This window comes from Salvelinus fontinalis, chromosome 14, assembly GCF_029448725.1.
Source record: "Salvelinus fontinalis isolate EN_2023a chromosome 14, ASM2944872v1, whole genome shotgun sequence".
In the NCBI taxonomy this organism is placed as follows: Eukaryota; Metazoa; Chordata; class Actinopteri; order Salmoniformes; family Salmonidae; genus Salvelinus; species Salvelinus fontinalis.
In genome coordinates, this window is record NC_074678.1 from 40,659,009 (window position 1) to 40,683,933 (window position 24,925).

A 24,925-nucleotide genomic window follows, 5' to 3' on the forward strand; every position below is an offset into this window, starting at 1 on the left:
ATTTAAGTAAGGAGCCAGTATAAAATTAATGGTTTTGTACAACGGACTAGCGCTCTCGTAAATAAACTTTCTAACTATCGTTGCTGGGCATCCGTCTGTTTCATTCAACCAGTATCTTACAAATTCTGGGTTGCAGACTGAGTAGTTTAATTGAATTGGGTTATGAACACTGAGAACATAATTCTCGTGACATTTTACCAGTCAAATAATCATCTGTTTATGCTACCCAGAAGACAATCCTCTGTTAATGCTGTCTACTAGTATTTGCTTCGTATATTCATTCGACATGGCCATATTGTACAACCTCATAGCGTACTGGACTACAAACCATTTAGAAGCACTCTACAAAAAAAATAATGTTCCATTAAAATACAAAATGACCTAATCTGTGTCTGTTGGCTAAAATGTAAATGACTACAGGTGCATACTGCATACAGAGACAGAGGTGATATAGTGGTTGTCTAGGAGTGTTGCCTTGCTGTTTGCTACAGATCTTCTCTTTGTGTGTCTCCGTGTCTCTATTTTCTATGTCTCCTGACCTGAGCTACTGCACATGAAGAGAGAAGCAGAGCAGAGCAGATGAAATGGTCATAAAGACATCAGAGAGCTGCTAAACAGACAGACCTACTGACGCTCAGGGCCACAGACAGACCTACTGGGCCACAGTGTGAGGCGTTTAAATGCAGGAGAGACTGTCCACCAATCAGAGCAATGCCAGAGGAGACTTCCCTATCCGGCCTTCTCATCCCTTATCACCAGAGACGCATCCATTGGCTTAGGCTATGAAATCTGTCGTAGAACCTAACATATGGAATTGTTTTAAGATGGTCATACCAAGAATCATTTAGCTATTTGATTCAGAATTTTAGGACCCCGAGGTATAAAAATATATAAAAATAATTTGATGAAACATTGACCATGTCTCATGGTCTGACAAACACCTCTCTAGCTGTGTCACCTTTCACCGCAGATGCAGAAGGGCGACGTCGGCAGATGCGGTGGATTTAGACGCATCCAATGCAAAAAAAACACATCTCTAGCTTAAACTGATGGATTTTTATGCTAGTTAGATTTCCAGGGGACATCGTCTCTACGGTTAACCCTTAACCCTCTACAGACTCTACAGACCACTCTGGGGTCCAACTGTCAAAGCTTCTGTAGAAAGGCATCCAACTCAGAGAATCACACATACATACCCTCCCATGACCCAACGCTAACAACACACACTCTGACCATCTGCATTACGGGTGGCGATGATGAGTTACACACATGGACAAACAATATTTGACAAAGCAAAAATGGAAATGATGGCCAATGGAGATGTAAGCTATCTGTGTCTAGTTTACCATCTGCTGTTGTCTGTATCATGTTAGTGCAGTATGCCTGCTGACTGACAAACCTAGGATCTATTTAGTAGCTAGGATACTGTAGTATTTAGCTATTTACCATGCTGTAAGTGGGCTGTAAGGCTAGTGGTATTTAGCGTCTATCATAACTGTGCCTTGTGTGTGTGTCCAGGGTCGTATTCATTAGGCACCAAACGTAAGACAAAAGACTGAAACAGGCAGGGACTACCTGGACTTTGATTTCCGTTACAAAACGTTTTCTGTTGCGTGCCCTAAGGAATACGACCTGTGTGTGTGTGTGTGTGCTGAGCCAATGAAAGTACAGCTTACAAAGTAGATGTCTGTGATTGGCACGTCATCCTCGTCGTCCTGTGAGGCTTGGCTGGTGCATCCAGACCCAGACACTGTGCTGCCCCGGCGGTCCCGCTCAGCCTCCACAACCACAACCTTGCGACTGACAGCGGCCTCTGGGCCAGGGGTCTCAGCAGCAGTGGCCTCAGCAGAGGCTTCAGCAGGGGCCCCAGGGGCTGGGGGAGAGGAGGAGGAGGGTGGGGCAGCAGCCTCGGCTACCTCTGGTACATCGCTGAGAGAAGAGACCGGGGGGGGGGGGGGGGGATCAGACACACCTGCTCATACACAACCACAGACGTGATAAGACAAACTGTACCCACCTGCTCTTTAACACACACACACCTGCTCTCTAACACACACTCACACAAACAGAACCACAGATGTGATAAGACATACTGTACATACCTGTTCTCTAACACACACACACACACACACACACACACACACACACACACACACACACACACACACACACACACACACACACACACACACACACACACACACACACACACACACACACACACACACGCTCTCGCACAGGATAGAATAGCTGTACAGACAAATGATCAGGGCCACTTCCTATTAAGCCATTCTAATGAACAAGAACCAGCCCAGCCAGGCAGAGCTGAGACTGACCCGTATGATCAGAAGGAACAGGCTCCAGGGTGGTTTATGATGACGGCACTAACCCAGACTTACAGTACCAGATGGCGTGGTGCCGCGCCACCACAATCCCTCTATTGTCCAGGCCCAGATCATTGACTATTAGGAACGACTTAAGCTTATCCCAGATTGCTTTCTCAGCCTTGTGTGTTTAGAGCTTACGCTGAAAAACCTGGAGCCTGGCGTTCCTAAAGAGCAATGACAGCATCTCAGACTCAAAGACAGACCTGATTGGTTGGGAAGAAGTCTTTAAAATGGGTGGACCTGATGTTGCCATGCAGCCATGGACCTTGCACTCTCTCTCTCTTTTATTCTCTCTTGCCCTCACCTCTCACTCTCTCCCCCAGCAGGGGAGTATCTGAGGCTGCTTTGAGGAGCCGGGTCTCCAGATGGCTAATTCCCCAGTAACCCGTTGGCCTGCCTGCCCCCTTCACCCTTCTACCCCACCCAGCCCCCCTGAGGCCATATGTCTGGCCCTGTCTCAGCCTCTCAGCCCAAGCCTTAGCCCCAGACCCTCTGACCTAGTTCCACTGCCCCGGCCGCTCCACGACTTTCCCAATGCACTCCTGTCTGTCTGTCTCACCCTTTTACCCTGTCTCTCCCCCTACTCCACTCTCTTAACCTAATTAGATGGCTGCTCCAGAGAACATCCGCAGGCACCGCTTATCTGTCCATAATAATGGATTTATAGCAACAGCACACAACCACTCCAATAACCAAATGGGACTGAGAGTAAGGTGGGGACTTAATATCGCCGCCGCCCTATCAACCAAATGTGACCATGGCTGCCCCACTTCCCAGAGATAACCAGGGTGTTATCCTGTCGCAGGTGAGACATTTTCAGTTTATTTTTAGTGAAAAGTGCAGAAGCAACTGCGGCACGGTTCTTATTGGGGTCAGAGCAGTCGTAACAGGTCTGTAACCTGACAACTCCTTCAGAAAGGTAGCAATCTGGAACACTTTATACCCACGACGCCCTGTGTTACAGGGAGCGCTTATATGAACCAGTGAGCATGTTAGGTACCGAGTTGGTGACCGTTGAAAGGTTAATATCTCTGTAAATGTATGGACCTGGTTTCAGCGAGTGTGTTGGATGCTAGGTGTGCTGCTCAGTAGAGTTGAGCCTCGCTTTTCAGGGCTTTGTGTGATACATCTTGGTCTATGGAGAGTAAGGCTGAGGCTGTGTACCTGGTCTCTGGAGAGGGCTGTGGGGCCGTGATGGTGGGCTCGCTGTCGTGTCTCTTCACCTCCACCTCCACCGTGATGGTCTGCTGCTCCTCCTCACGCACCTCCTCCTGAGTCCTACACACAAAAATGCGTAACGTAAGTACACACGCACACACACATTGAGTGAGCTCCAAAAGTATTGGGACAGACTATTACTGCATTGTCGGAAATAGAAGCACAAGCATTTCGCTACACTCGCATTAACATCTGCTAACCATGTGTATGTGACAAATAAAATTTGATTTGATAGTGACAAATCATGTGTTGTTTCAGCTCTTTACTCCAGCACTTTGGATTTGAAATGATACTATGACTATGAGGTTAAAGTTCAAACTGTCAGCTTTAACACACACGCTCACACAGGAAATACAACTGAGCGACAGGAAGGGTGGTCACGCCCATAAAAACACAGACTAACAGGCAGACCTGACACACCCTAGCCTAGTAGCCTTCCTCACTGGTCAGAGACAGAATGACTGACGCTGTAAGAACACTAAACTACCAAGTCCTTTATGCGACGGAATAAGTTGTGCATTTCATACAGGCCATGCAGAGTAGTGCTCTTACCTCCCGTCATGGCTGACAGACTGGGTGTGCCTCCTGCAGAGAAACAGACGGACAGAGAGACCACTGTAAGTTAATGGTGTTATAAGCCAGGGTGCGGTACATAAAATAGGCTCGATAGCTTTGACAGTTCAACACAATCAGTTATTGTTGGTTAATCAGTCATGAATATAACCATTATATTATGAACTGGGTGGTTTGAGTCCTGAATGCTGATTGGCTGACAGCCATGGTATATCAGACCGTATACCACGGATATGACAAAACATTTATTTTTACTGCTCTAATTACGTTGGTAACCAGTTTATAATAGCAATAAGGCACCTTGGGGGTTTGTGGTACAGTGGGGCAAAAAAGTATTTAGTCAGCCACCAATTGTGCAAGTTCTCCCACTTAAAAAGATGAGAGAGGCCTGTAATTTTCATCATAGGTACACTTCAACTATGACAGACAAAATGAGAAAAAACGCAATCCGCGTTGCGTCATTCTTAAGAATAGTCCTTAGCCGTGGTATATTGGCCATATACCACACCTCCGCGTGCCTTATTGCTTAATTATACATCTTGACTAATTTTCTTCTTGTTTTTTATTTTCTTCTCATGAAAAGGACATGCTCCACATGCGTCATGAATACATGCTCCAGAAATAGGACATTGTGTCCATAGCGGTACCTTCTCTCAGAGCTGTTGTTCTGGTACCTGTAGCGGGGGTGCTCTGCCCCAGCGTCTGAGGGAGACCTCTCTGGGATGGACAGAGAGGTGGTGGAGGAGAGAGTGGTGGCGATGGAGGCTGTTGTCGCCTCCTCAAATGACGGAGGGGTGCAGGGGAGGAGGTCTGGTCGCCCTGAGAGAAAGAGAGAAGGGGGAGAGAGAATCAGAACAGGTTGACAAAACACCTGCATCCAGTCTCCGTTAACAGCTAGGTTAAAATGATAGCGCTGTGTGAATGTGATGGGGGGGGTTTTCATGGTCTAGTACCCCCTACCCTCGTCCTCCAGCGTGGGGAAGCTGCGTGCTCCTCTCAGGTCGTAGATGTTGTCATCTCTCTCCGAGGGCAGCTGGCTGGCTGACCAGGCGGCCCCGGGGCCAGTGTACTTAGTCACCGTCAGGCCCACACGGCCCTTCTTAATGGGAGAAGACTTTAAGGCTGCGGAACACACACAGAGGAATAACGTCACTAAGGGAACACTTGTCTTCTTATTCCCAAAGGGAATAGTACTGCTGAACAATTAATCAAATGGCCACGGGACTATTACATTGACCCCACCCATTTGTTTTGTACACTGCTGCTACTCGCTGTTTATTGATTGAGTGTTCAATCTTTTCTAATACCGCCCAGTACAAAATACATAACGGAGTATTTGCAGTTCAAGTGAAAAAGTACATCCATTCATAAGACAAGAAGTTAATAGCCAGCAACCTTCAACAGCAACCTTCAAGCATACCAATAAGTGAATTAAGCAGTGGAAGCGGTGTCTGTTAGTCTGACTGACTGGCAGTCTCGTCTAGTCTGATCAGGTCTACTCACAGGAGCTCTTCTTAAACACAGTGCTGCTCATAAATTTGAAGAACCTGTCTGCATAGAAGCCCGGCCGATGGACTGATACGGTGTCCTGAGAGAGAGAGCACAAGAGCGACAAAGAAAGAAAGATGGAGAGAAAAATGGTATGAGGAGAGAAAGACAAAGCGAACGAGAGAGCGGTAGAGGGAGAGAGAACAAAAACACGTTTAAATACAGTGTCTCCCCACATGCTGTACATCCTCCTGCATGGCCTAGTGTATGAATCCTCTCTCTCTCTCTCTACAGGTGGCCAGAAGAAAACAACACTTCCTCATCCCATTATTCAGAGGTAGACAACGAGAGCATCACTGCAGCTGAATAAATCCCGATGTGTGTATGTGTTGGTTGTGTTAACTCGGAGAATATATAGCCCTTCATCATTCACTCATTATGCTGGTTTCACAACACGTCACAGAGACAGGGTGAGAACATAAGGTGATATACACCAGGCTTGTTAGACAAGAGGGGGAGGGAAAAATAAGGAAGAAAGAAGGAAAGAGCAAAAAAAGAGAGAGAGCGAGAGTGTGGTTCTATACTAGGAGCATCCTGGAGCTGATGTCTGAGAGGAAAGGGGGGAGTGTGAGGTGCTTGAGGTCAGAGCCAGAGGATCTGTTAGAGATGAGGAGGAGGGAGCTCTTACTGGGTCACTGTGTACATGTGTATTGGACAGATTCAATAAGGAGGCTACACACACACACTACTTAGACAAGTGGCCCGAAGGACCTATATTGTTGCAATGATACACAAGGCCAAACACACACAAAGGGCTACCCTGCTTCTCCTCAATAGCTTAACCTGTCTGTATAGCTGTGACTTCGTCAATCAATAAATGAGGGAAAAGAATGGCAGGGTATAGCGTACTCCCAGACAGAGGGGGGGGAAAGACAGACGCTAGCTTGCTGTTCAAAGATTAAAACCACACAGCTGGTCACAGCTGTTTGTCTGGGAGGGGCTGGAGTAAGACAGACTGTCTTGTCCATAAAATGGACTAGGGACCAGGAGTTTTTCCTCAGCACATGACCTGAGCGGGAAAAACTCTGGGCTCTACTCACAGGTCACATGATCAGGAAAGTCTTGGCCACTAAGCATGACCTAAGAAAACCTCAACCAGTCACAAGACTTGGCAATAGAATAGCTCATAAGAAGAAAACATAGTGTTACATAACCCATAAGCCAGAGAAGAAACGGATATTGGAAATGATTATGTTCATAAAGAGCTCAGATATGATTACAGAGGCCACTGTAAAAAGAAATACAAACGAAGAGGGATTATGATGAACGTGGAACTCACCCCATCATGAACCATAGCCTTCCATGTGTGCTCCAGCTTCTTTATTAGCCTGGAACCGGAAAGAAATAACAGTCAAACGTTTGATATTAAAAATGCATTAAGGTCACAGAGACAAATATAAACAGCGGCAGCCATCCATGGCTACAGGCTGTTTTCTACACTGATGGAGGCTGAATATTTTGGTACTCTTATGAAGCTGGGAGGTTGGTTCTACATGACAGAGAGTCGCTGAATGAGTTATAATATATACTGAGCAAAAACATAAACGCAACACTTTCAAAGATTTTACTGAATTATAGTTCATATAAGGAAATCAGTCAATTGAAATGTATTCATTAGGCCCTAATCTATGTAATATTTTACATGACTGGGAATACAGATATGTATCTGTTGATCACAGATACCTTAAAAAGAAAAGGTAAGGGCGTGGATCAGAAAACCAGTCAGTATCTGGTGTGGCCACCATTTGCCTCATGCCTCTTCGCATAGAGTTGATCAGGCTGTTGATTGTGGCCTGTGGAATGTTGTCCCACTCCTTTTCAATGGCGGTGCAAAGTTGCTGGATATTGGCGGGAACTGGAACACGCTGTCGTACACGTTGATCCAGAGCATCCCAAACACGCTCAATGGGTGACATGTCTGGTGAGTATGCAGGCAATGGTTGAACTGGGATATTTTCAGCTTCCAGGAATTGTGTACAGATTAGAGGTCGACCGATTCATCGGAATGGCCGATTAATTTGGGCCGATTTCAAGTTTTCATAACAATCGGAAATCGTTAATTTTGGACGCTGATTTTGCCGATTTATTATTATTTATTTTTTACACCTTTATTTAACTAGGCAAGTCAGTTAAGAACACATTCTTATTTTCAATGACGGCCTAGGAACGGTGTAACCCACCAGTTCTGCCCCTGAACTGCCTTGTTCAGGGGCAGAAGGACAGATTTTTACCTTGTCAGCTCAGGGATTCTATCTTGTAACCTTACGGTTAACTAGTCCAACGCTCTAACCACCTGCCTCACGAGGAGCCCGCCTGTTACGCGAATGCAGTAAGAGGCCAAGGTAAGTTGCTAGCTAGCATTAAACTTATCTTATAAAAAACAATCAATCAATCAATCATAATCACTAGTTATAACTACACATGGTTGATGATATTACTAGTTTATCTAGCGTGTCCTGCGTTGCATATAATCGATGCAGTGCGCATTCGCGAAAAAGGACTGTCGTTGCTCCAACGTGTACCTAACCATAAACATCAATGCCTTTCTTAAAATCAATACACAGAAGTATATATTTTTAAACCTGCATATTTAGCTAAAATAAATCCAGGTTAGCAGGCAATATTAACCAGGTGAAATTGTGTCACTTCTCTTGCGTTCATTGCACGCAGAGTTAGGGTATATGCAACAGTTTGGGCCGCCTGGCTCATTGCGAACTAATTTGCCAGAATTTTACGTAATTATGACATAACATTGAAGGTTGTGCAATGTAACAGGAATATTTAGACTGATGGATGCCACCCGTTAGATAAAATACGGAACGGTTCTGTATTTCACTGAAATAATAAATGTTTTGTTTTCGAAATGATAGTTTCCAGATTCGACCATATTAATGACCTAAGGCTCGTATTTCTGTGTGTTATTATGGTATAATTAAGTCTATGATTTGATAGAGCAGTCTGACTGAGCAATGGTGGGCATCAGCAGGCTCGTAAGCATTCATTCAAACAGCACTTTCGTGCGTTTTGCCAGCAGCTCTGCTGTTTATGAATTCAAAACTATCAACTCCTGAGATTAGGCTGGTGTAACCGATGTGAAATGGCTAGCTAGTTAGCGGGGTGCGCGCTAATAGCGTTTCAAACGTCACTCGCTCTGAGACTTGGAGTAGTTGTTCCCCTTGCTCTGCATGGGTAACGCTGCTTCGAGGGTGGCTGTTGTCGATGTGTTCCTGGTTCGAGCCCAGGTACCGGCGAGGAGAGGGATGGAAGCTATACTGTTACACGGGCAATACTAAAGTGCCTATAAGAACATCCAATAGTCAAAGGTATATGAAATACAAATCGTATAGAGAGAAATAGTCCTATAATAACTACAACCTAAAACTTCTTACCTGGGAATATTGAAGACTCACGTTAAAAAGGAACCACCAGCTTTCATATGTTCTCATGTTCTGAGCAAGGAACTTAAACGTTAGCTTTTTTACATGGCACATATTGCACTTTTACTTTCTTCTCCAACACTTTGTTTTGCATTATTTAAACCAAATTGAACATGGTTCATTATTTATTTGAGGCTAAATTGATTTTATTGATGTATTATATTAAGTTAAAATTAGTGTTCATTCAGTATTGTTGGAATTGTCATTATTACAAATAAAATAAAATAAATTAAACGGCCGATTAATCGGTATCGGCTTTTTTTCGTCCTCCAATAATCGTATCGGTGTTGAAAAATCATAATCGGTCGACCTCTAATACAGATTCTTGCGAAATGGGGGTGTGCGTTATCCTGCTGAAACATGAGGTGATGGCGGATGAATGGCAAGACAATGGGCCTCAGGATCTCGTCACGTTATCTCGGTGCATTCAAATTGCCATCGATTAAAATGCAATTGTGTTCGTTGTCTGTAGCTTATGCCTGCCCATACCATAACTCCACCACCACCATTGACATCAGCAAACTGCTCGCCCACACAACGCCATACACGTGGTCTGCGGTTGTGAGGCTGGTTGGACGCACTGACAAATTCTCTAAAACGATGAGGCAACTTATGGTAGAGAAAATTAACATTCAGTTCTGGCAACAACTCTGGTGGACATTCCTGCAGTAAGCATGTCAATTGCTTTCTCCCTCAAAACTTGAGACATCTGTGGCATTGTGTTGTGACAAAACTGCACATTTTAGAGTGCCCTTTTATTGTCCCCAGCACAAGGTGCACCCGTTTAATGATCATGCTGTTTAATCAGCTTCTTGCTATGACACACCTGTTAGATGGGTTGATTATCTAGGCAAAGGAGAAATGCTCACTAACAGAAAATGTAAACAAATTTGTGCAAAGAAAAATTGAAATAAGTTTTAGTGCAAATGGAACATTTCTGTGATCTTTTATTTCCGCTCATGAAACATGGGACAAACACTTTACATGTTGCGTTTATATTTTTGTTCTGTGTAGTTACCTGGGTCACATTCATTAGGCCCCATACTGAAGAAAAGAGGGACTATCTGAACTTCTCCAATAAGAAATGTACGTTTTCATTTCCGTTCCAAAACGTTTTGCTACAGTGTGCCCTAATGAACACGACTCTGTATAATTGATATGATGTATGGGTACGTGTATGACTGAATGATGTATGATTAGTACCTGTAGGATTGCAGGATGTCTATGATTCCGATGTAGAGGAGTAGACGCTCTCCTTTCCCATTGACTGCTGGGATGCCTCCCATCCTACAGAGACAAACATGAAGAGATGGAGTGAGATACAAAAAGTGACACTGACAAACAGAGATATACAAGGAGACAACAAGCAACACTCATACACACACCCAGCCTGTCACACGTCTCAGTCACTCACGTGTCGTCTGTTTCGATAGACTCCCCGCAGGCAGCCCCTCCCTGGATAGACTCCATGGCGGTGGAGTAGAGGGCCTTCTGGGCCACGGGCCTCTTCTGATCCTTCTCTCCTCCCTCCATCTGCTGCTCCCTCTCTGCCTGGTCAATGTTATGGACCCCCAGCAGCAAGCTGTAGTCCATGATCTTAAAGCTCTCCAGCACCTGGGAACATACACAGAGACATGGGTTCCAGTTATGGGACTGAGCCAGGCCGATCAACCCTATGAACAGGTCCACAGGTCAATGGGGTTCTTCTCAATGATCTTTTCTATTACAGTTCTGGGCATTAAAAAGTTAACCTGTACTGCAGTGCCATATAAAACATTTGCAACACAGTGGGTGACGTAATCGCACAGTCAGGGGCATATTTCAGAAATGTATTTAATTATGAACGTCAAAGAGAGTTTGTAATATTACATTTGCCCTCAACTGTAGATGCTAGGTTTCAAACCAGGTCAATGTGTAATTTAAACCCTTATAGCATTGGGTCCGAAAACCCAGCTGGTTTTCCTCACCAGACAGTCTCTCTGCAGGGTCTTGACCAGAGCGCTGTACATATCCTGGTCTAGCATCAGGCCATCCTGCAGATCCTGCATGAAGTCCAGGTCTTTGAAGGTGGGCTTGGCTTTCTGTCTCTCCTTCTTCGAGGCACAGCGTTTGTACGTGGAGCCCTTCAGGTCAAACTTGAGGTGCATGCGGACGGCGCGCGGTAGAACATTGTTCATGACCACCATGCGGATGTTCTTACCGCCAGATTGGATGCAGTACAGGCCGAAGAACTTGGGAAGCAGGGTGCGAGGGTTCTGGTTGAGGTTCTGGAGAGCGAGAGAGACAGTGTGAGAAAAAGACCGACGGCACCAAGACCAGACCAAGAGCACAGGGCAGTATTGGAACAAACAGTCCATGATTTGGTACCATCTGATTCTTCAAGACCAAACTAACCTTCAAAATATTCAAAACACATGAATAGGCAAAAAAGACCGAAAGCAGTAACCCAAAGCACGAGCCGTTTAAACAAATCTAATTCACCCTTCAGTAAAAATATCTCCTTATCATCAATCTTCCCCTTTAAATTAGGTTAACCAAGCGACACGTTGCAAAAACATTGACCTTAACCTCCTGAATCCCATTAAAGTAATGACAGAGGAGCCTGCTCCTTATCCACTCAAAAACAACCACTGCTGGCAGACAGACAGACAGAGAGAGCGCAAGTGGGGGAGAGATAGAGAGGGAAAGAGGGGCGACAGACAGGGGTCGGAGGGGGCCAGATGGCCCGCAGGGCTCCAACAGCAGCCTGCTGAGGGGCCTTCAGGCTTTTAGGCCAAAGCCAGTGACCTTCAAAGGAGAGACCGACTGAGGCATGATAGAGAGTAGGAAGAAGAGAGGGATGGAGAGAAACAGAGGGAGAGAGGGAGGGAACCCATATCCTCCAGCCACAGATGACCCATCTGTCCATGAGTGGAGGGCACAGCGCTGACAAGTCAACAACAGACACGTGAGAGAGAGAGAGAGAGAGAGAGAGAGAGAGAGAGAGAGCGGGGGAGGAAAGACAGGGATAGAGAAAAAGAGATGTGAGAGGATGAGAACAAGTGAAAGTGTAACAGAGAATAGAGCTTGGCATGGAAACATATTAAATGATGGGGGGGAAAACAGGCAAGGAAAATAATAGCATAAGTGTGCAAAACAAGTGTGAGGGGTAAAAGTGAGAGGGTGGCACGGACGTCTGTTACATCACCATGCTTTACATTATGCCCCCAGCCCAACCCAGTCCTGTCAGATGCAGCAGACGTGTAGAGTTGCTCTACTGCCTGTGTGTGTGTGTGTGTGTGTCTCCCCGCTGTGTCTCAGTCAGTCAGTCTCAGTCTGTTATGGCTTCAGGCTATAGACAACCTGCATGGCTCAGAATCTCTCTGGGCTCCTTAACTTGTATACCTAAAACACCCATAAGAATCGTGCAACTGCAATGGTCTGGAGCCCAAATTGTGGAAAGGAACCTAAAATAGAAACATGGACATACATGGAGCTGTTGCCATTTAAACAGAGTTCTACTGAAGTGTGACCAGCATGGCTAACAAAGGCTCAACAACATCCTGCTTCTGTTACACAGTGACAAGGGCCTTACAAGACTCGATGACCTACAGTTATCTGCAGTCTAGACCAGGAATAGGCAACTGGCGACCCAGACCCTCTGATCAATTTAGTCAGGTTCTCAACTTACTGCAGCGAGGTAGAATAGTAGAATACACACGGTGCAATTTTGAAATTTGGTTGTGCATCAACAGTTTCTCTCTTATATCGGGTCCCTGATTGTTACTCAATTAGCCCATGTCAGATAATTATTTTTTAGATTGGTAAGTTAGTCTAGCGGCCAGCTATCTAAACTTGTAGTGATCAAGGTCAAATTACTGCAAACATTTCTCTCCATCCTACGGCAAAATGTGTAGATTTGCAGGAAACTAGCTTTTAAAACAGCAACATTTTGCTACAACAACTGTAGCACGCGCTCCAGCAGGTATATCTCTCTGGTCACCCCCAAAACCAATTCTTCCTTTGGCCGCCTCTCATTCCAGTTCTCTGCTGCCAATGACTGGAACGAACTACAAAAATCTCTGAAATTCGAAACACTTATCTCCCTCACTAGCTTTAAGCACCAGCTGTCAGAGCAGCTCATAGATTACTGCACCTGTACATAGCCTATCTATAATTTAGCCCAAACAACTACCTCTTTACCTACTGTATTCATTTATTTATTTTTGCTCCTTTGCACCCCATTATTTCTATCTCTACTTTGCACTTTCTTCCACTGCAAACCAACCATTCCAGTGTTTTATTTTTAATTTTTTACTTGCTATATTGTATTTACTTCGCCACCATGGCCTTTTATTATATATTTTTATTTTTATATATATTTTGTTTGCCTTCACCTCCCTTATCTCACCTCACTTGCTCACATTGTATGTAGCCTTATTTTTTCACTGTATTATTGACTGTATGTTTGTTCTACTCCATGTGTAACTATGTGTTGTTGTATGTATCGAACTGCTTTGCTTTATCTTGGCCAGGTCGCAATTGTAAATGAGAACGTGTTCTCAATTTGCCTACCTGGTTAAATAAAGGTGAAATAAAAATAAATACATTTTCTCTACAGCACATGGCAAAATGTGTAGAATTGCACAAAATTAACTCTAAAACACATGGAGTTCAGATGTTGTGGCCCTCCACCCCCATCAAAGTCACCAATCCCTGGTCTAGACAATGAATGTACCAAGGTGTAAAGCAGGTAGACAGAGTTTGGGATTGGAGCAATGAAGTGTGTAAAGATGGGATCAGTAAAAACATGGGCTTCATGTTCCTTTGTGTCAGAAAATAAGGAATTTCTGATTCATCAGGAAAGATTGCGTCTCTGCTTGTAGAGTGTATGTTAGTGAGTGGGATTACAATGAAGAGTGTAGTATGTGAAAGAATTATGTAGGGTGTGTGCGCACGTGCATGCACGGGTATCTGTACGTGCATGCTTGTGTGTGTGTGTGTTTCTGTATATGCGTGAACACATGTGCGTTTGTGTATGTGTAAGTGCGTGCATGTGTGCGTATTGCGAGTGTGTATTGCGAGTGTGTATTGCGAGTGTGTATTGCGAGTGTGTATTGCGAGTGTGTATTGCGAGTGTGTATTGCGGGTGTGTATTGCGAGTGTGTATTGCGGGTGTGTATCGCGGGTGTGTATTGCGGGTGTGTATTGCGGGTGTGTATCGCGAGTGTGTATCGCGAGTGTGTATTGCGGGTGTGTATCGCGAGTGTGTATCGCGAGTGTGTATCGCGAGTGCGTATCGCGAGTGCGTATTGCGAGTGCGTATTGCGAGTGCGTATTGCGAGTGCGTATTGCGAGTGCGTATTGCGAGTGCGTATTGCGAGTGTGTGGGGTCACATCTCACCATGTAGTATCCAGGCAGCAGCTTCTGCAGAAACTCTGCCTCCTTGTGCATGACGGTCTTGATGATGAACTCATCGTCCTTGGTCAGGTAGAACACAGAGCCACTGGCCCCGGGGTTGGACAACTCAATCAGGGGCTCGTTACACAGGGAGTACTAGAGACAGAGATAAAAGCACACATACACACAGCCACAGAGACAGAGGGACACTGGTCAGATTGGGTAAAAGCACTGAAAAACTGAAATAAAATTAAATTTCTGTTTGAAAACAAATATCACTTTTGGGGGTTAGATATTAATCCTCCTTAGAAAAGCAGTGAATCAAGACAATAGTTTCATCATAATCCATTACCTACGCCTTGTTGCGCTCTGTTATTTTCTTAAGAGACAGCAAAACGATTTCTGAAAACCCTGTCTATGTGGTAGTGGAAATGAGATGCTCTAATAAAGTGAGATAAAACAAGGACAAGCTAGAAACAACACCCTGTTGAAACACAGAGAGCAGGAGACTGATGCATAAACATCCCAATCAGACAGTATTGGGAATGAGGGATAGAAGGACGGTCGGGAGGGGAGAACAGGATGGATGGAGAGAGCGATTGAGAGTGTGAGACCCGAACGGGGGAGGGAGAGAGAGATGAGAAAGGAAAAGAAAGAGAGAAGTGAGGGAGATATAGGTAGAGAGAGGACGCGAGAGTAAGAGAGAAGGGACCCTGAGTGCAGAGAGCACGAGCACTGGCCCCAGGCACTGTGATGAATCACTGAGGCAGGAACACCTCGCACACACACGTGGCCAGTCTCACACACACACTACATTTTATTTATTTTTTATTTTATTTAACCTTTATTTAACTGGACAAGCCAGTTAAGAACAAATTCTAATTTACAATGACGGCGTACACTGGCCAAACCCAGATGATGCTGGGTGATACTCCCAATCATGGCCGGTTGTGATTAGAGGTCGACCGATTAATCGGAATGGCCGATTAATTGGGGCCGATTTCAAGTCTTCATAACAATCGGCATTTTTGGACGCCGATTACATTGCACTCCACGAGGAGACTGGGTTGCAGGCTGACTACCTGTTATGCGAGTGCAGCAAGGAGCCACGGTAAGGTGCTAGCTAGCATTAAACTTATCTTAGAAAAAACAATCCATCTTAACATAATTACTAGTTAACTACACATGGTTGATGATATTACTAGTTTATGTAGCTTGTCCTGCGTTATATATAATCGATGCGGGGCCTGTTCATTTATCATTGAATCACAGCCTACTTCGCCAAACGGGGGATTTAACAAGCGCATTTGTGAAAAAAGCACTGTTGTTGCAGCAATGTGTACCTAACCATAAACATCAATGCCTTTCTTAAAATCAACACAAAAGTATATATTTTTAAACTTGCATATTTAGTTAATATTGCCTGCTATCATGAATTTCTTTTAACTAGGGAAATTGTGTCACTTCTCTTGCGTTCTGTTCAAGCAGAGTCCGGGTATATGCAGCAGTTTGGGCCGCCTGGCTCGTTGCGAACTGTGTGAAGACCATTTCTTCCTAACAAAGACCGTAATTAATTTGCCAGAATTGTACATAATTATGACATACCGTTGAAGGTTGTGCAATGTAACAGCAATATTTAGACTTAGGGATGCCACCCGTTAGATAAAATACGGAACGGTTCCGTATTTCACTGAAAGAATCAAAGTTTTGTTTTCGAAATGATAGTTTCCGGATTTGACCATATTAATGACCGAAGGCTCGTATTTATGTGGGTTATTATATTATAATTAAGTCTATGATTTGATGGAGCAGTCTGAGCGGTGGTAGGCAGCAGCAGGCTTGTAAGCATTCATTCAAACAGCACTTTCCTGCATTTGCCAGCAGCTCTTCGCTGTGCTTCAAGCATTGTGCTGTTTATGACTTCAAGCCTATCAACTCCCGAGATTAGGCTGGCAATACTAAAGTACCTATTAGAACATCCAATAGTCAAAGGTATATGAAACACATATAGTCTATGGTATAGAGAGAAATAGTCCTATAATAACTACAACCTAAAAACTTCTTACCTGGGAATATTGAATACTCATGTTAAAAGGAACCACCAGCTTTCATATGTTCTGAGCAAGGAACTTAAAGGTTATCTTTTTTACATGGCACATATTGCACTTTTACTTTCTTCTCCAACACTTTGTTTTTGCATTATTTAAACCAAATTGATCATGTTTCATTATTTATTTGAGACTAAATTGATTTTATTGATGTATTATATTAAGTTAAAATAAGTGTTCATTCAGTATTGTTGTAATTGTCATTATTACACATACATACATATCTATATATCTATATATCTGTATATATATATATCTATATATCTGTATATATATATATATATATATATATATATATATATATATATATATATATATATCTATCTATCTATCTATCTATCTATCTATCTATCTATCTATCTATATATATATATATATATATATATATATATATATATATATATATATGGAGAGCCCTGATATATTGGGAGCCCTGAATGCAGACCCTCAGAGAGACAGATACACGTAATGCACAAAGGATCATAAAATAGCCCAGGTCCATATGTTTATACATGAGACGGTCTGTTCCTTAAGGGGCTTCTGTAAAGAGCTGCTCAGGTTGGGCTGACATCTCATCTCTGCTGTGTTCCGCTGTGTGTGTCTAGACCAGAACCCCAGTGTGCTTAACACATAACCAACCCTAAGTTAATGACAGACAGAGAGACGCTTCACGATTCACTGCCCAAACGAATTGTGAACGTGTTACACCCCTGAAAAAGTGGAGAAAGAATCACGAGTATGATACGGAATTGTTTCTTCAATGAAAACTTTAGTGCAATGAGAAAAAGACCGCGATTTCTCCGGGATCTTCAGTGGAGACCAGAGCAATCGATCTCAGGCTCATAGATTAAGAGCATTTAGTAGATCACAGATTAACACTCTTACCCACGACAAAATAAAGTAATCAACATAACGTTTACACATTCCTCTCACAATTCGTACCCTTTGTATGCTTGACGGATTTTAACACAATTATATAAATGTTATCAATCTATCAACTAATACTGAATGCATGATCTTCTTAACCTTAGATGTTTTAAGATCCTCACATACTATGAACTTACTAATACTTTTTAATGTATAACAGGCTATTAGTATTTCCTTTAACCTGTCACAAACGCAGCCCCCGGAGCGGTTAGCCCTTGTGGCTTGGACCATGGATTGTCCTGGGCTTGTTGCTGCCCTGCAACAACACCAGGTCTATTTTGCTCCAGAGAAGTAGCTCATTGTTCTCGTTGCCGCCATCATCCCTGCAACCTGCCCTGTCTGCAACCGTGAGGGTAACAGCGTAGCCTACGTTGCTACCATGACAAAGACCAAAGCTGGTGAGAGTACCGATGAGGACAGTGGAGTCTCTCAATTACAGGTGAATGATCTTTTAAACAAACAAAAAGAGTTCTACAAGCAGTTGTCGCAACAACAAGAAAATAGCTTCAAGTGTTGTGTCCAAATACCGGTGGAGTAAACTACTAAAAGAATGGACGACCTGACCAGAGAGGTCCAGGACCTGAAGAACAGTTTGCAGTTCTACCAGGGTCAGCTCAATGAGTCTAAACAGGAGAACACCAAGATGACAGCAATCAATAAGTCATTGAGAGAGGACATCAGTTCTGTATGTGAATCCATGATAACAATGGAGAAATGAGCTTATCTCAAGGGGAAATAAAGATGGAACAACATTGTTGTGGACGGAATTACAGAATCTCCACAAGACCTGGACAGAGTTTGAAGACAAAGTGATGGAAATTATCATTGAGAAACTGAAGATGGACAACAGGAAGATTGAGATAGAGCGCGCCCACAGGACTGGAAAACCCACCACCGGCCCAGGTGACAGGCCCAGGCCGATAGTGGTCAAGTTCCTGAGGTTCAAGGACAAGCTAGCTGTTCTGGAAAGAGACAAAAACTTCAAAGGGACGAACATCTTCCAACGAGGACTATCCTGAAGCTGTGCGCCAGAAGAGGGAAAAACGTATCCCAGCCATTAAAGCTGTCCACCCTCCCTCCCAAAAGCCTGGAAGGGATAAGAGAGCCAAGCCTGTGGGTTTGTAGCTTCAACCCGGCAGCACACACACACCAACTGATTAATGGACTGCTGAATTTTATGTTTTTTTTCTCTTACTTTGTTTGCTCTTTTCCATATTAAGTCTATTTCTGATAAGCTACCCAGGAAAGGGCAAAAACAATTGCCATGAAAGTTCATGAAATTAATATCTTGCTAACATCAGACAACATTCATATATTAGTAATTTCTGAGACTCACTTAGATAACTCCTTTGATTATACAGCAGTAGCAATACAAGCAGTAACATTTACAGAAGAGACAGGAATGCTTATGGGGGAGGCATTGCTATATATACCTCCCCCATATATTAATATGGGCAATTGTTTTTGCCCTTTCCTGGGTAGCTTATCAGACGAGACCTATATATATATATAATATATATATATTCAGTGCCATATTCCTGTAATGCTTACAGAAGATCTCATGTCAAGTGTTATTGAAGTGTTGTGGTTGCAGGTTCACCTGCCTCATCTAAAGACTATTATATTTTGTTATGGGAAGTTCGCCTCTTTTCACTGACTCAGATCTTTGACTCATTCAGTCAAAAAAACAAATCTTTCAGCGGAGCGCGTATTAATCCTGCTGTAAAATCAATTGCGGCCAGCAGGTCAAACGAACGACTAATATAATCACTTGTAAAAACTAATTGTGGCTCACGAGTCAGTAATAAGAGTTGTTCAAAAATAATAACTTGTTCGTGAACTGCATATCACAAATTATTTTCAAGTGCTAACAGTCAGTATCTAGATATGCTTGATAGTGTATGTGATGTAAACAAAAAGGTCTACTTTCTTGGGGACCTAAATATTGACTGGTTTTCATAAAGCTGTACGCTCAAGAGGAAGTTTCTCACTGTAAACCAGTGCCTATAATCTGGTTCAGGTTTTTAAATCAACCTAGCAGGGTGTTTACAAACACTACAGGAACTAGATCGCCACATGTATTTGTCACATTTTTACTAATACTGTAGAACTTTGTCCTAAAGCTGTATCCATACCCATTGGATGCAGTGATCACGCAGTGATCACACATCCAGTGGCTAAATCCAGGAAAGCCAAAGTTCCAAAAGCTGGGCCTAAAATAGTGTATACGAGATCATACAAAAGATTTAGCTGTTATTCTTATGTGGATGATGTAACAAATGTCACTAAACTCAACAAAAAGAAGACGAAACTGTATTATGAAGCCAAGATCAATGATAATGATAAATTAGTACTTTAAAGTACTTTAAATTAAAAGACAAATTCAAATCCATCTTTCATCAAATCAGATGGCTTATTCATCACAAAACCATTTGATATTGCCAATTATTTTTATGATTACTTCACTGGCAAAGTGGGCAAACTTAAGCAGGAAATGCCAACAACGAACAGTGAGCCATCTTATTCATGCCTAAAAAAACAAATCATGAAAGAAAAGCATTGAAAGTTTGATTTTTGTAAAGTTAGTGTTTGATAGGTGGAAAAATTGTTATTGATCAATAATGACAAACTTCCTGTCATTGACAACTTAGGTGGAAACCTCCTGAGGATAGTAGCTGGCTGTATAACCACTCCTATCTGTCATATTTTTAATCTGAGCCTTGAGAAAATTGTTTGCCCTCAGGCCTGGAGGGAAGCCTGTCACACCTTGACCGTAGAGAGCCTTTTTATTCTCTATTTTGGTTAGGTCGGTGTGTGACTAGGGTGGGTAATCTAGGTTGTTTATTTCTATGTTGGCCTGGTATGGTTCCCAATCAGAGGCAGCTGTTTTTAGTTGTCTCTGATTGGGGATCATATTTAGGCAGCCATTTCCCCACTGTGTTCTTGTTAATGTGTAGTTGCCTGTGAGCACTTCATTGACATCACGTTTCGTTTGTTCTTTATTGTTTTGTGCGTTTCACTTCAATAAATATGTGGAACCCATATCATGCTGCGCTTTGGTCCGAATGTTCTTACGACGATCGTGACAAAGCCAAAGTCATTCCGCTAACCAAGAATGGTAAAGCGGCCTTTACTGGTTCTAACAGCCGACCGATCAGCTTGCTGCCAGTTTTTAGCAAATTTCTCTGTAAACAAATTAAAAGACTTTCGGTATGCCTTTAGAGAAGGGCACTCAACATGTACTGTACTCACACAAATGACCAGGGTCGCAACTGTCACTGGGGACATGACCCTCCCACGTGAATACGGTGTGCGTTAGGATGATGCAGACACCTCAGAGCGGTAGGGTAGGCTGTTTTCCGGTTTCAGCCGGCTGGATTTAGGACCGCACAGACACCGCAGAGCATATAGCATGCGGACAGGCTGTGTGAAGGCAAAACTTCTGAAAAGCTGGCGTATAGAACCAGCACGAGAGATATTAATCAAATCAAATTTGATTAGTCACATGTGCCAATACAACAGGTGTAGACCTTAGTGAAATGCTTACTTAAGGGCCTCTAACCAACAATGCAATTTGAAAAAAATATGGATAAGAATAAGAAATAAAAAAGTAACAAGTAATTAAAGAGCAGCAGTAAAATAACAAATGCGAGACTATATACAGGGGGGTATCGGTACAGAATCAATGTGCGGGGGCACTGGTTAGTTTAGGTAATATGTACATGTAGGTAGAGTTATTAAAGTGACTATGCATAGATGACAGAGAGTAGCAGCTGTGTAAAAGAAAATGCAAATAGTCTGGGTAGCCATTTGATTAGATGTTCAGGACTTTTATGGCTTGGTGTTAGAAGCTGTTTAGAAGCCTCTTGGACCTAGACTTGGCGCTCCGGTACCGCTTGCCATGCGGTAGCAGAGAGAACAGTCTATGACTAGGGTAGTTGGAGTCTTTGACAATTTTTAGGGCCTTCCTCTGACACCGCCTGGTATAGAGGTCCTGAACGGCAGGAAGCTTGGCCCCAGTGATGTACTGGGCCGTTTGCACTACCCTCTGTAGTGCCTTGCGGTCGGAGGCCGAGCATTACCACACCAGGCAGTGATGCAACCAGAAATTAAATAAAATTGTATTGGTCACATACACATGGTTAACAGATGTTAATGCGAGTGTAGCGAAATGCTTGTGCTTCTAGTTCCGATCGTGCAGTAATATCTAACAAGTAATCTAACAATTGCACAACAACTACCTTATTCATTCCTTTACACTTTTATGTGTATAAGAATATGTACATATAAATATATGGATGAGCGATGGCCGAACAGCATAGGCAAGATGCAGTAGATGGTACAGAATATACATATGAGATGAGTAATATAGGGTATGTAAACATTATATAAAGTGGCATTGTTTAAAGTGACTAGTGAAACATTTATTACATCCAATTTTTAATTATTAAAGTGGCTAGAGATTTGAGTCAGTATGTTGACAGCAGCCACTCAACGTCAGTGATGGCTGTGTAACAGTCTGATGACCTTGAAATAGAAGCTGTTTAACACTCTCTCTGTCCCAGCTTTGATGAACATGGACTGACCTCGCCTTCTGGATGATAGCAGGGTGAACAGGCAGTGGCTCGGGTGGTTGTTGTCCTTCATGATTTCTTTGGCCTTCCTGTGACATCGGGTGGTGTAGGTGTCCTAGAGGGCATGTAGTTTGCCCCTGGTAATGCGTTGTGCAGACCTCACTACCCTCTGGAGAGCCTTACGGTTGTGGGCAGAGCAGTTGTCGTACCAGGCGGAGATACAGCCCGACAGGATGCTCTCGATTGTGCATCTGTAAAAGTTTGTGAGTGTTTTTGGTGACAAGCCAAATTTCTTCAGCCTCCTGAGGTTGAAGAGGCGCTGTTGCGTGGTGGGTGGACCATTTCAATTTGTCTGGGATGTGTATGCCGAGGAACTTAAAACTTTGGAGTCGTGGTTAGATTTGCCAGTCAGGATGCTCTCGATGGTGCAGCTGTAGAACCTTTTGAGGATCTGAGGACCCATGCTAAATCTTTTCAGTCTCCTGAGGGGAAATAGGTTTTGTCGTACCCTCTCCACAACTGTCTTGGTGTGGTTGGACCATGTTAGTTTGTTGGTGATGTGGACACCAAGGAACTTGAAGCTCTCAACCTGCTCCGCTGCAGCCCAGTCGATGAGAATGGGGGTGTGCTCAGTCCTCTTTTTCCTGTAGTCCACAATCATCTCCTTTTTCTATGAACAGAGGCAGCAGCTGTCTGTTGCGCTTTTTCTCAGAGTTGTAAAAACAAGCAGAGCAGAAGCTCGATACTCTTTAGTTGACTGATCTAGCTGGGACGGTAACTGCTGTTTGGCAGAAACATATAGTTATTCTTTTTTTCCTCAATCACAGTAGACTTGAATCAAACGATTGAAACCAGCGGCTAAACAATTGCAAACCAATATTTTTTTTTCAGCGCAATGTGAGTTTTTATTAGTCAGTATAACAAATGTAACATTATTGATCTGTCAGTTTCCATAGCGAATTCCCTACTTTTCACACTGACATGGTATAAACAGCTCTACAAGAATCACTGTCATGGTTCACAGTCAGTACACAACACTATGCTCATCATGTCTTAGCAGGATCATATGGTGACAGGTGTCCCAGCAAGGTCAGACAGCCAGGGAAGACCAGTCTACGGAGCTCACGTGAATTTTTTAGTATATTATAACAATCAGTGAATGGATACAAAGTTCCATCTTGAGTTGATGGGTAGGTTACATTCTGGGATCAGGGAATAATGGTCATTTCAATTGTTGAACCATTGATTCTATTCATGGATGGAATCAATGTTTAAATGTACACCAAAGTCATTATTTGTCATGCCTCATCTGAGCAGGGTCAAATGGTGACAGGGGTCCCATCAGGGTCAGGCAGCCAGGGAAACCAATCTATGACGGAGCGGAGGGGAATTTTTGCAGATACAACACTTTATTTTCTCTTTGCAGCAAACACTGGAAATGCAAGAAGCTTCAAAGAATGAAAGTATTTTAAGGCATTATGGGAAACCTCTAAAGTTAATTTCCAAACTGTATCAAGGGTTGATAGAGGCTTTTCCTGATGACACAAAACATGTAAAACAAAAAGTGAGGAAGACCTGGGAGACGCTATTGATGATGATGATGATGATGATGATGAATCGATACAGATATGAACATGACTGGGCATTCTAACATATAATGACTGCAGTTTAAGACCATCCATAGAACATCCTATATGCCAGTAAAACTGAATATCATCAATATCAGATTCTACCCTTATCCCCATTTTTGTTTGCTTGGAAATGTTGATACTGGAGACTTGTCAGAAGAAACTGTGAAACCTAACATTTATAGTGCTTAAGAAATGCATTGCAATTAACTGCAAGGTGGGTTATCCTCCCACAACGGATGGAAGTAATGTCAAGTTAAGTATCACTAGATTTGATTTATTACAAGAATAAGGAAATACTGGGCAATTTTCACACAGTCAGGATGCCTTATATGGAATACAGCACGACAAATGGAGTTTGTATTGATAACATGCCCACGTCAGGGGAGATACCTATTTAAGCAATCCCTAGTTTCTGGGTTGCACAGTCCTGGCCCTAGGGTTCTGCCATACTGTTGGCTGACACTCTGGCCTTGGCCTAACACAACTAATACCAAAAATAAATGTTTCACTAAGATCCTAAAGCTGAGTGGGGCATGTTGGGTTGGGGTGCTGCAGGGCCGTGGACACCTAGGGACAGGACGGGGGTACCCAGCTATATTGTGTGCAATTAGAAAAAGATCTACAGTACTATCTGGCATATGATATGAATTATATGGAGGGTGTACTGTTTCTGTGTGTTAATGTGTAGGTGTGTGTGTTCTTTTAATAAAATGTTTGTTTTCCAAACCTTTCCTTGAGACATAAAACAAAGATGGGAAGGAAGTTGGGGAGAGAGCTATTTACTACACTGGTGGGGGTTGGGCGTTCAGGTGACTCAGGCAGGCTGGGAAGTCTGGCAGAAATTCGATATAGTTGTCTTAATAAAAGACAATCAAAAGTCTTGTAGGCTATTGGTTAAAGTCGCAACACAATATTGATTATTGAATTATCATTGATCTAGTTCAGTATTATCAATCACTTAAACATATTTAATAATGATCTCTTACCTAGCTTGATGGCTGAGCATTTTTGCTTACTTTATGTTGTTCTTAATAGAGACGGCTAGAAGGGCCATGGGTCATATTAGATTGTGTAGAAATGCAGGAATTAGCTTCAGATGCAGAGGACCCCCAGACCCCCCACCAAGTTATGTCCCCCACCCC

General features: G+C 43.2%; 1 protein-coding gene across 8 annotated transcripts in view; it reads right to left on the reverse strand.

The window, feature by feature from the left end:
• Window positions 1-24,925, reverse strand: part of pip5k1ca (phosphatidylinositol-4-phosphate 5-kinase, type I, gamma a) — an 82,648-nt gene that overhangs the window by 12,412 nt on the left and 45,311 nt on the right. For 5 of the 8 annotated variants that reach the window (XM_055861799.1, XM_055861803.1, XM_055861801.1 and 2 more), the window contains 11 exons: window positions 14,547-14,699; window positions 11,131-11,430; window positions 10,578-10,777; window positions 10,367-10,450; window positions 7,006-7,054; window positions 5,682-5,766; window positions 5,139-5,300; window positions 4,826-4,997; window positions 4,158-4,190; window positions 3,552-3,665; window positions 1,677-1,929 (listed from right to left, as the gene is read on the reverse strand). In XM_055861799.1, the coding sequence (XP_055717774.1) occupies window positions 1,677-1,929; window positions 3,552-3,665; window positions 4,158-4,190; window positions 4,826-4,997; window positions 5,139-5,300; window positions 5,682-5,766; window positions 7,006-7,054; window positions 10,367-10,450; window positions 10,578-10,777; window positions 11,131-11,430; window positions 14,547-14,699 (1,605 nt within the window). The remainder of the gene's footprint in view (window positions 1-1,676; window positions 1,930-3,551; window positions 3,666-4,157; window positions 4,191-4,825; window positions 4,998-5,138; window positions 5,301-5,681; window positions 5,767-7,005; window positions 7,055-10,366; window positions 10,451-10,577; window positions 10,778-11,130; window positions 11,431-14,546; window positions 14,700-24,925) is intronic. The other 3 variants (XM_055861800.1, XM_055861797.1, XM_055861802.1) reach the window with 1 other exon arrangement.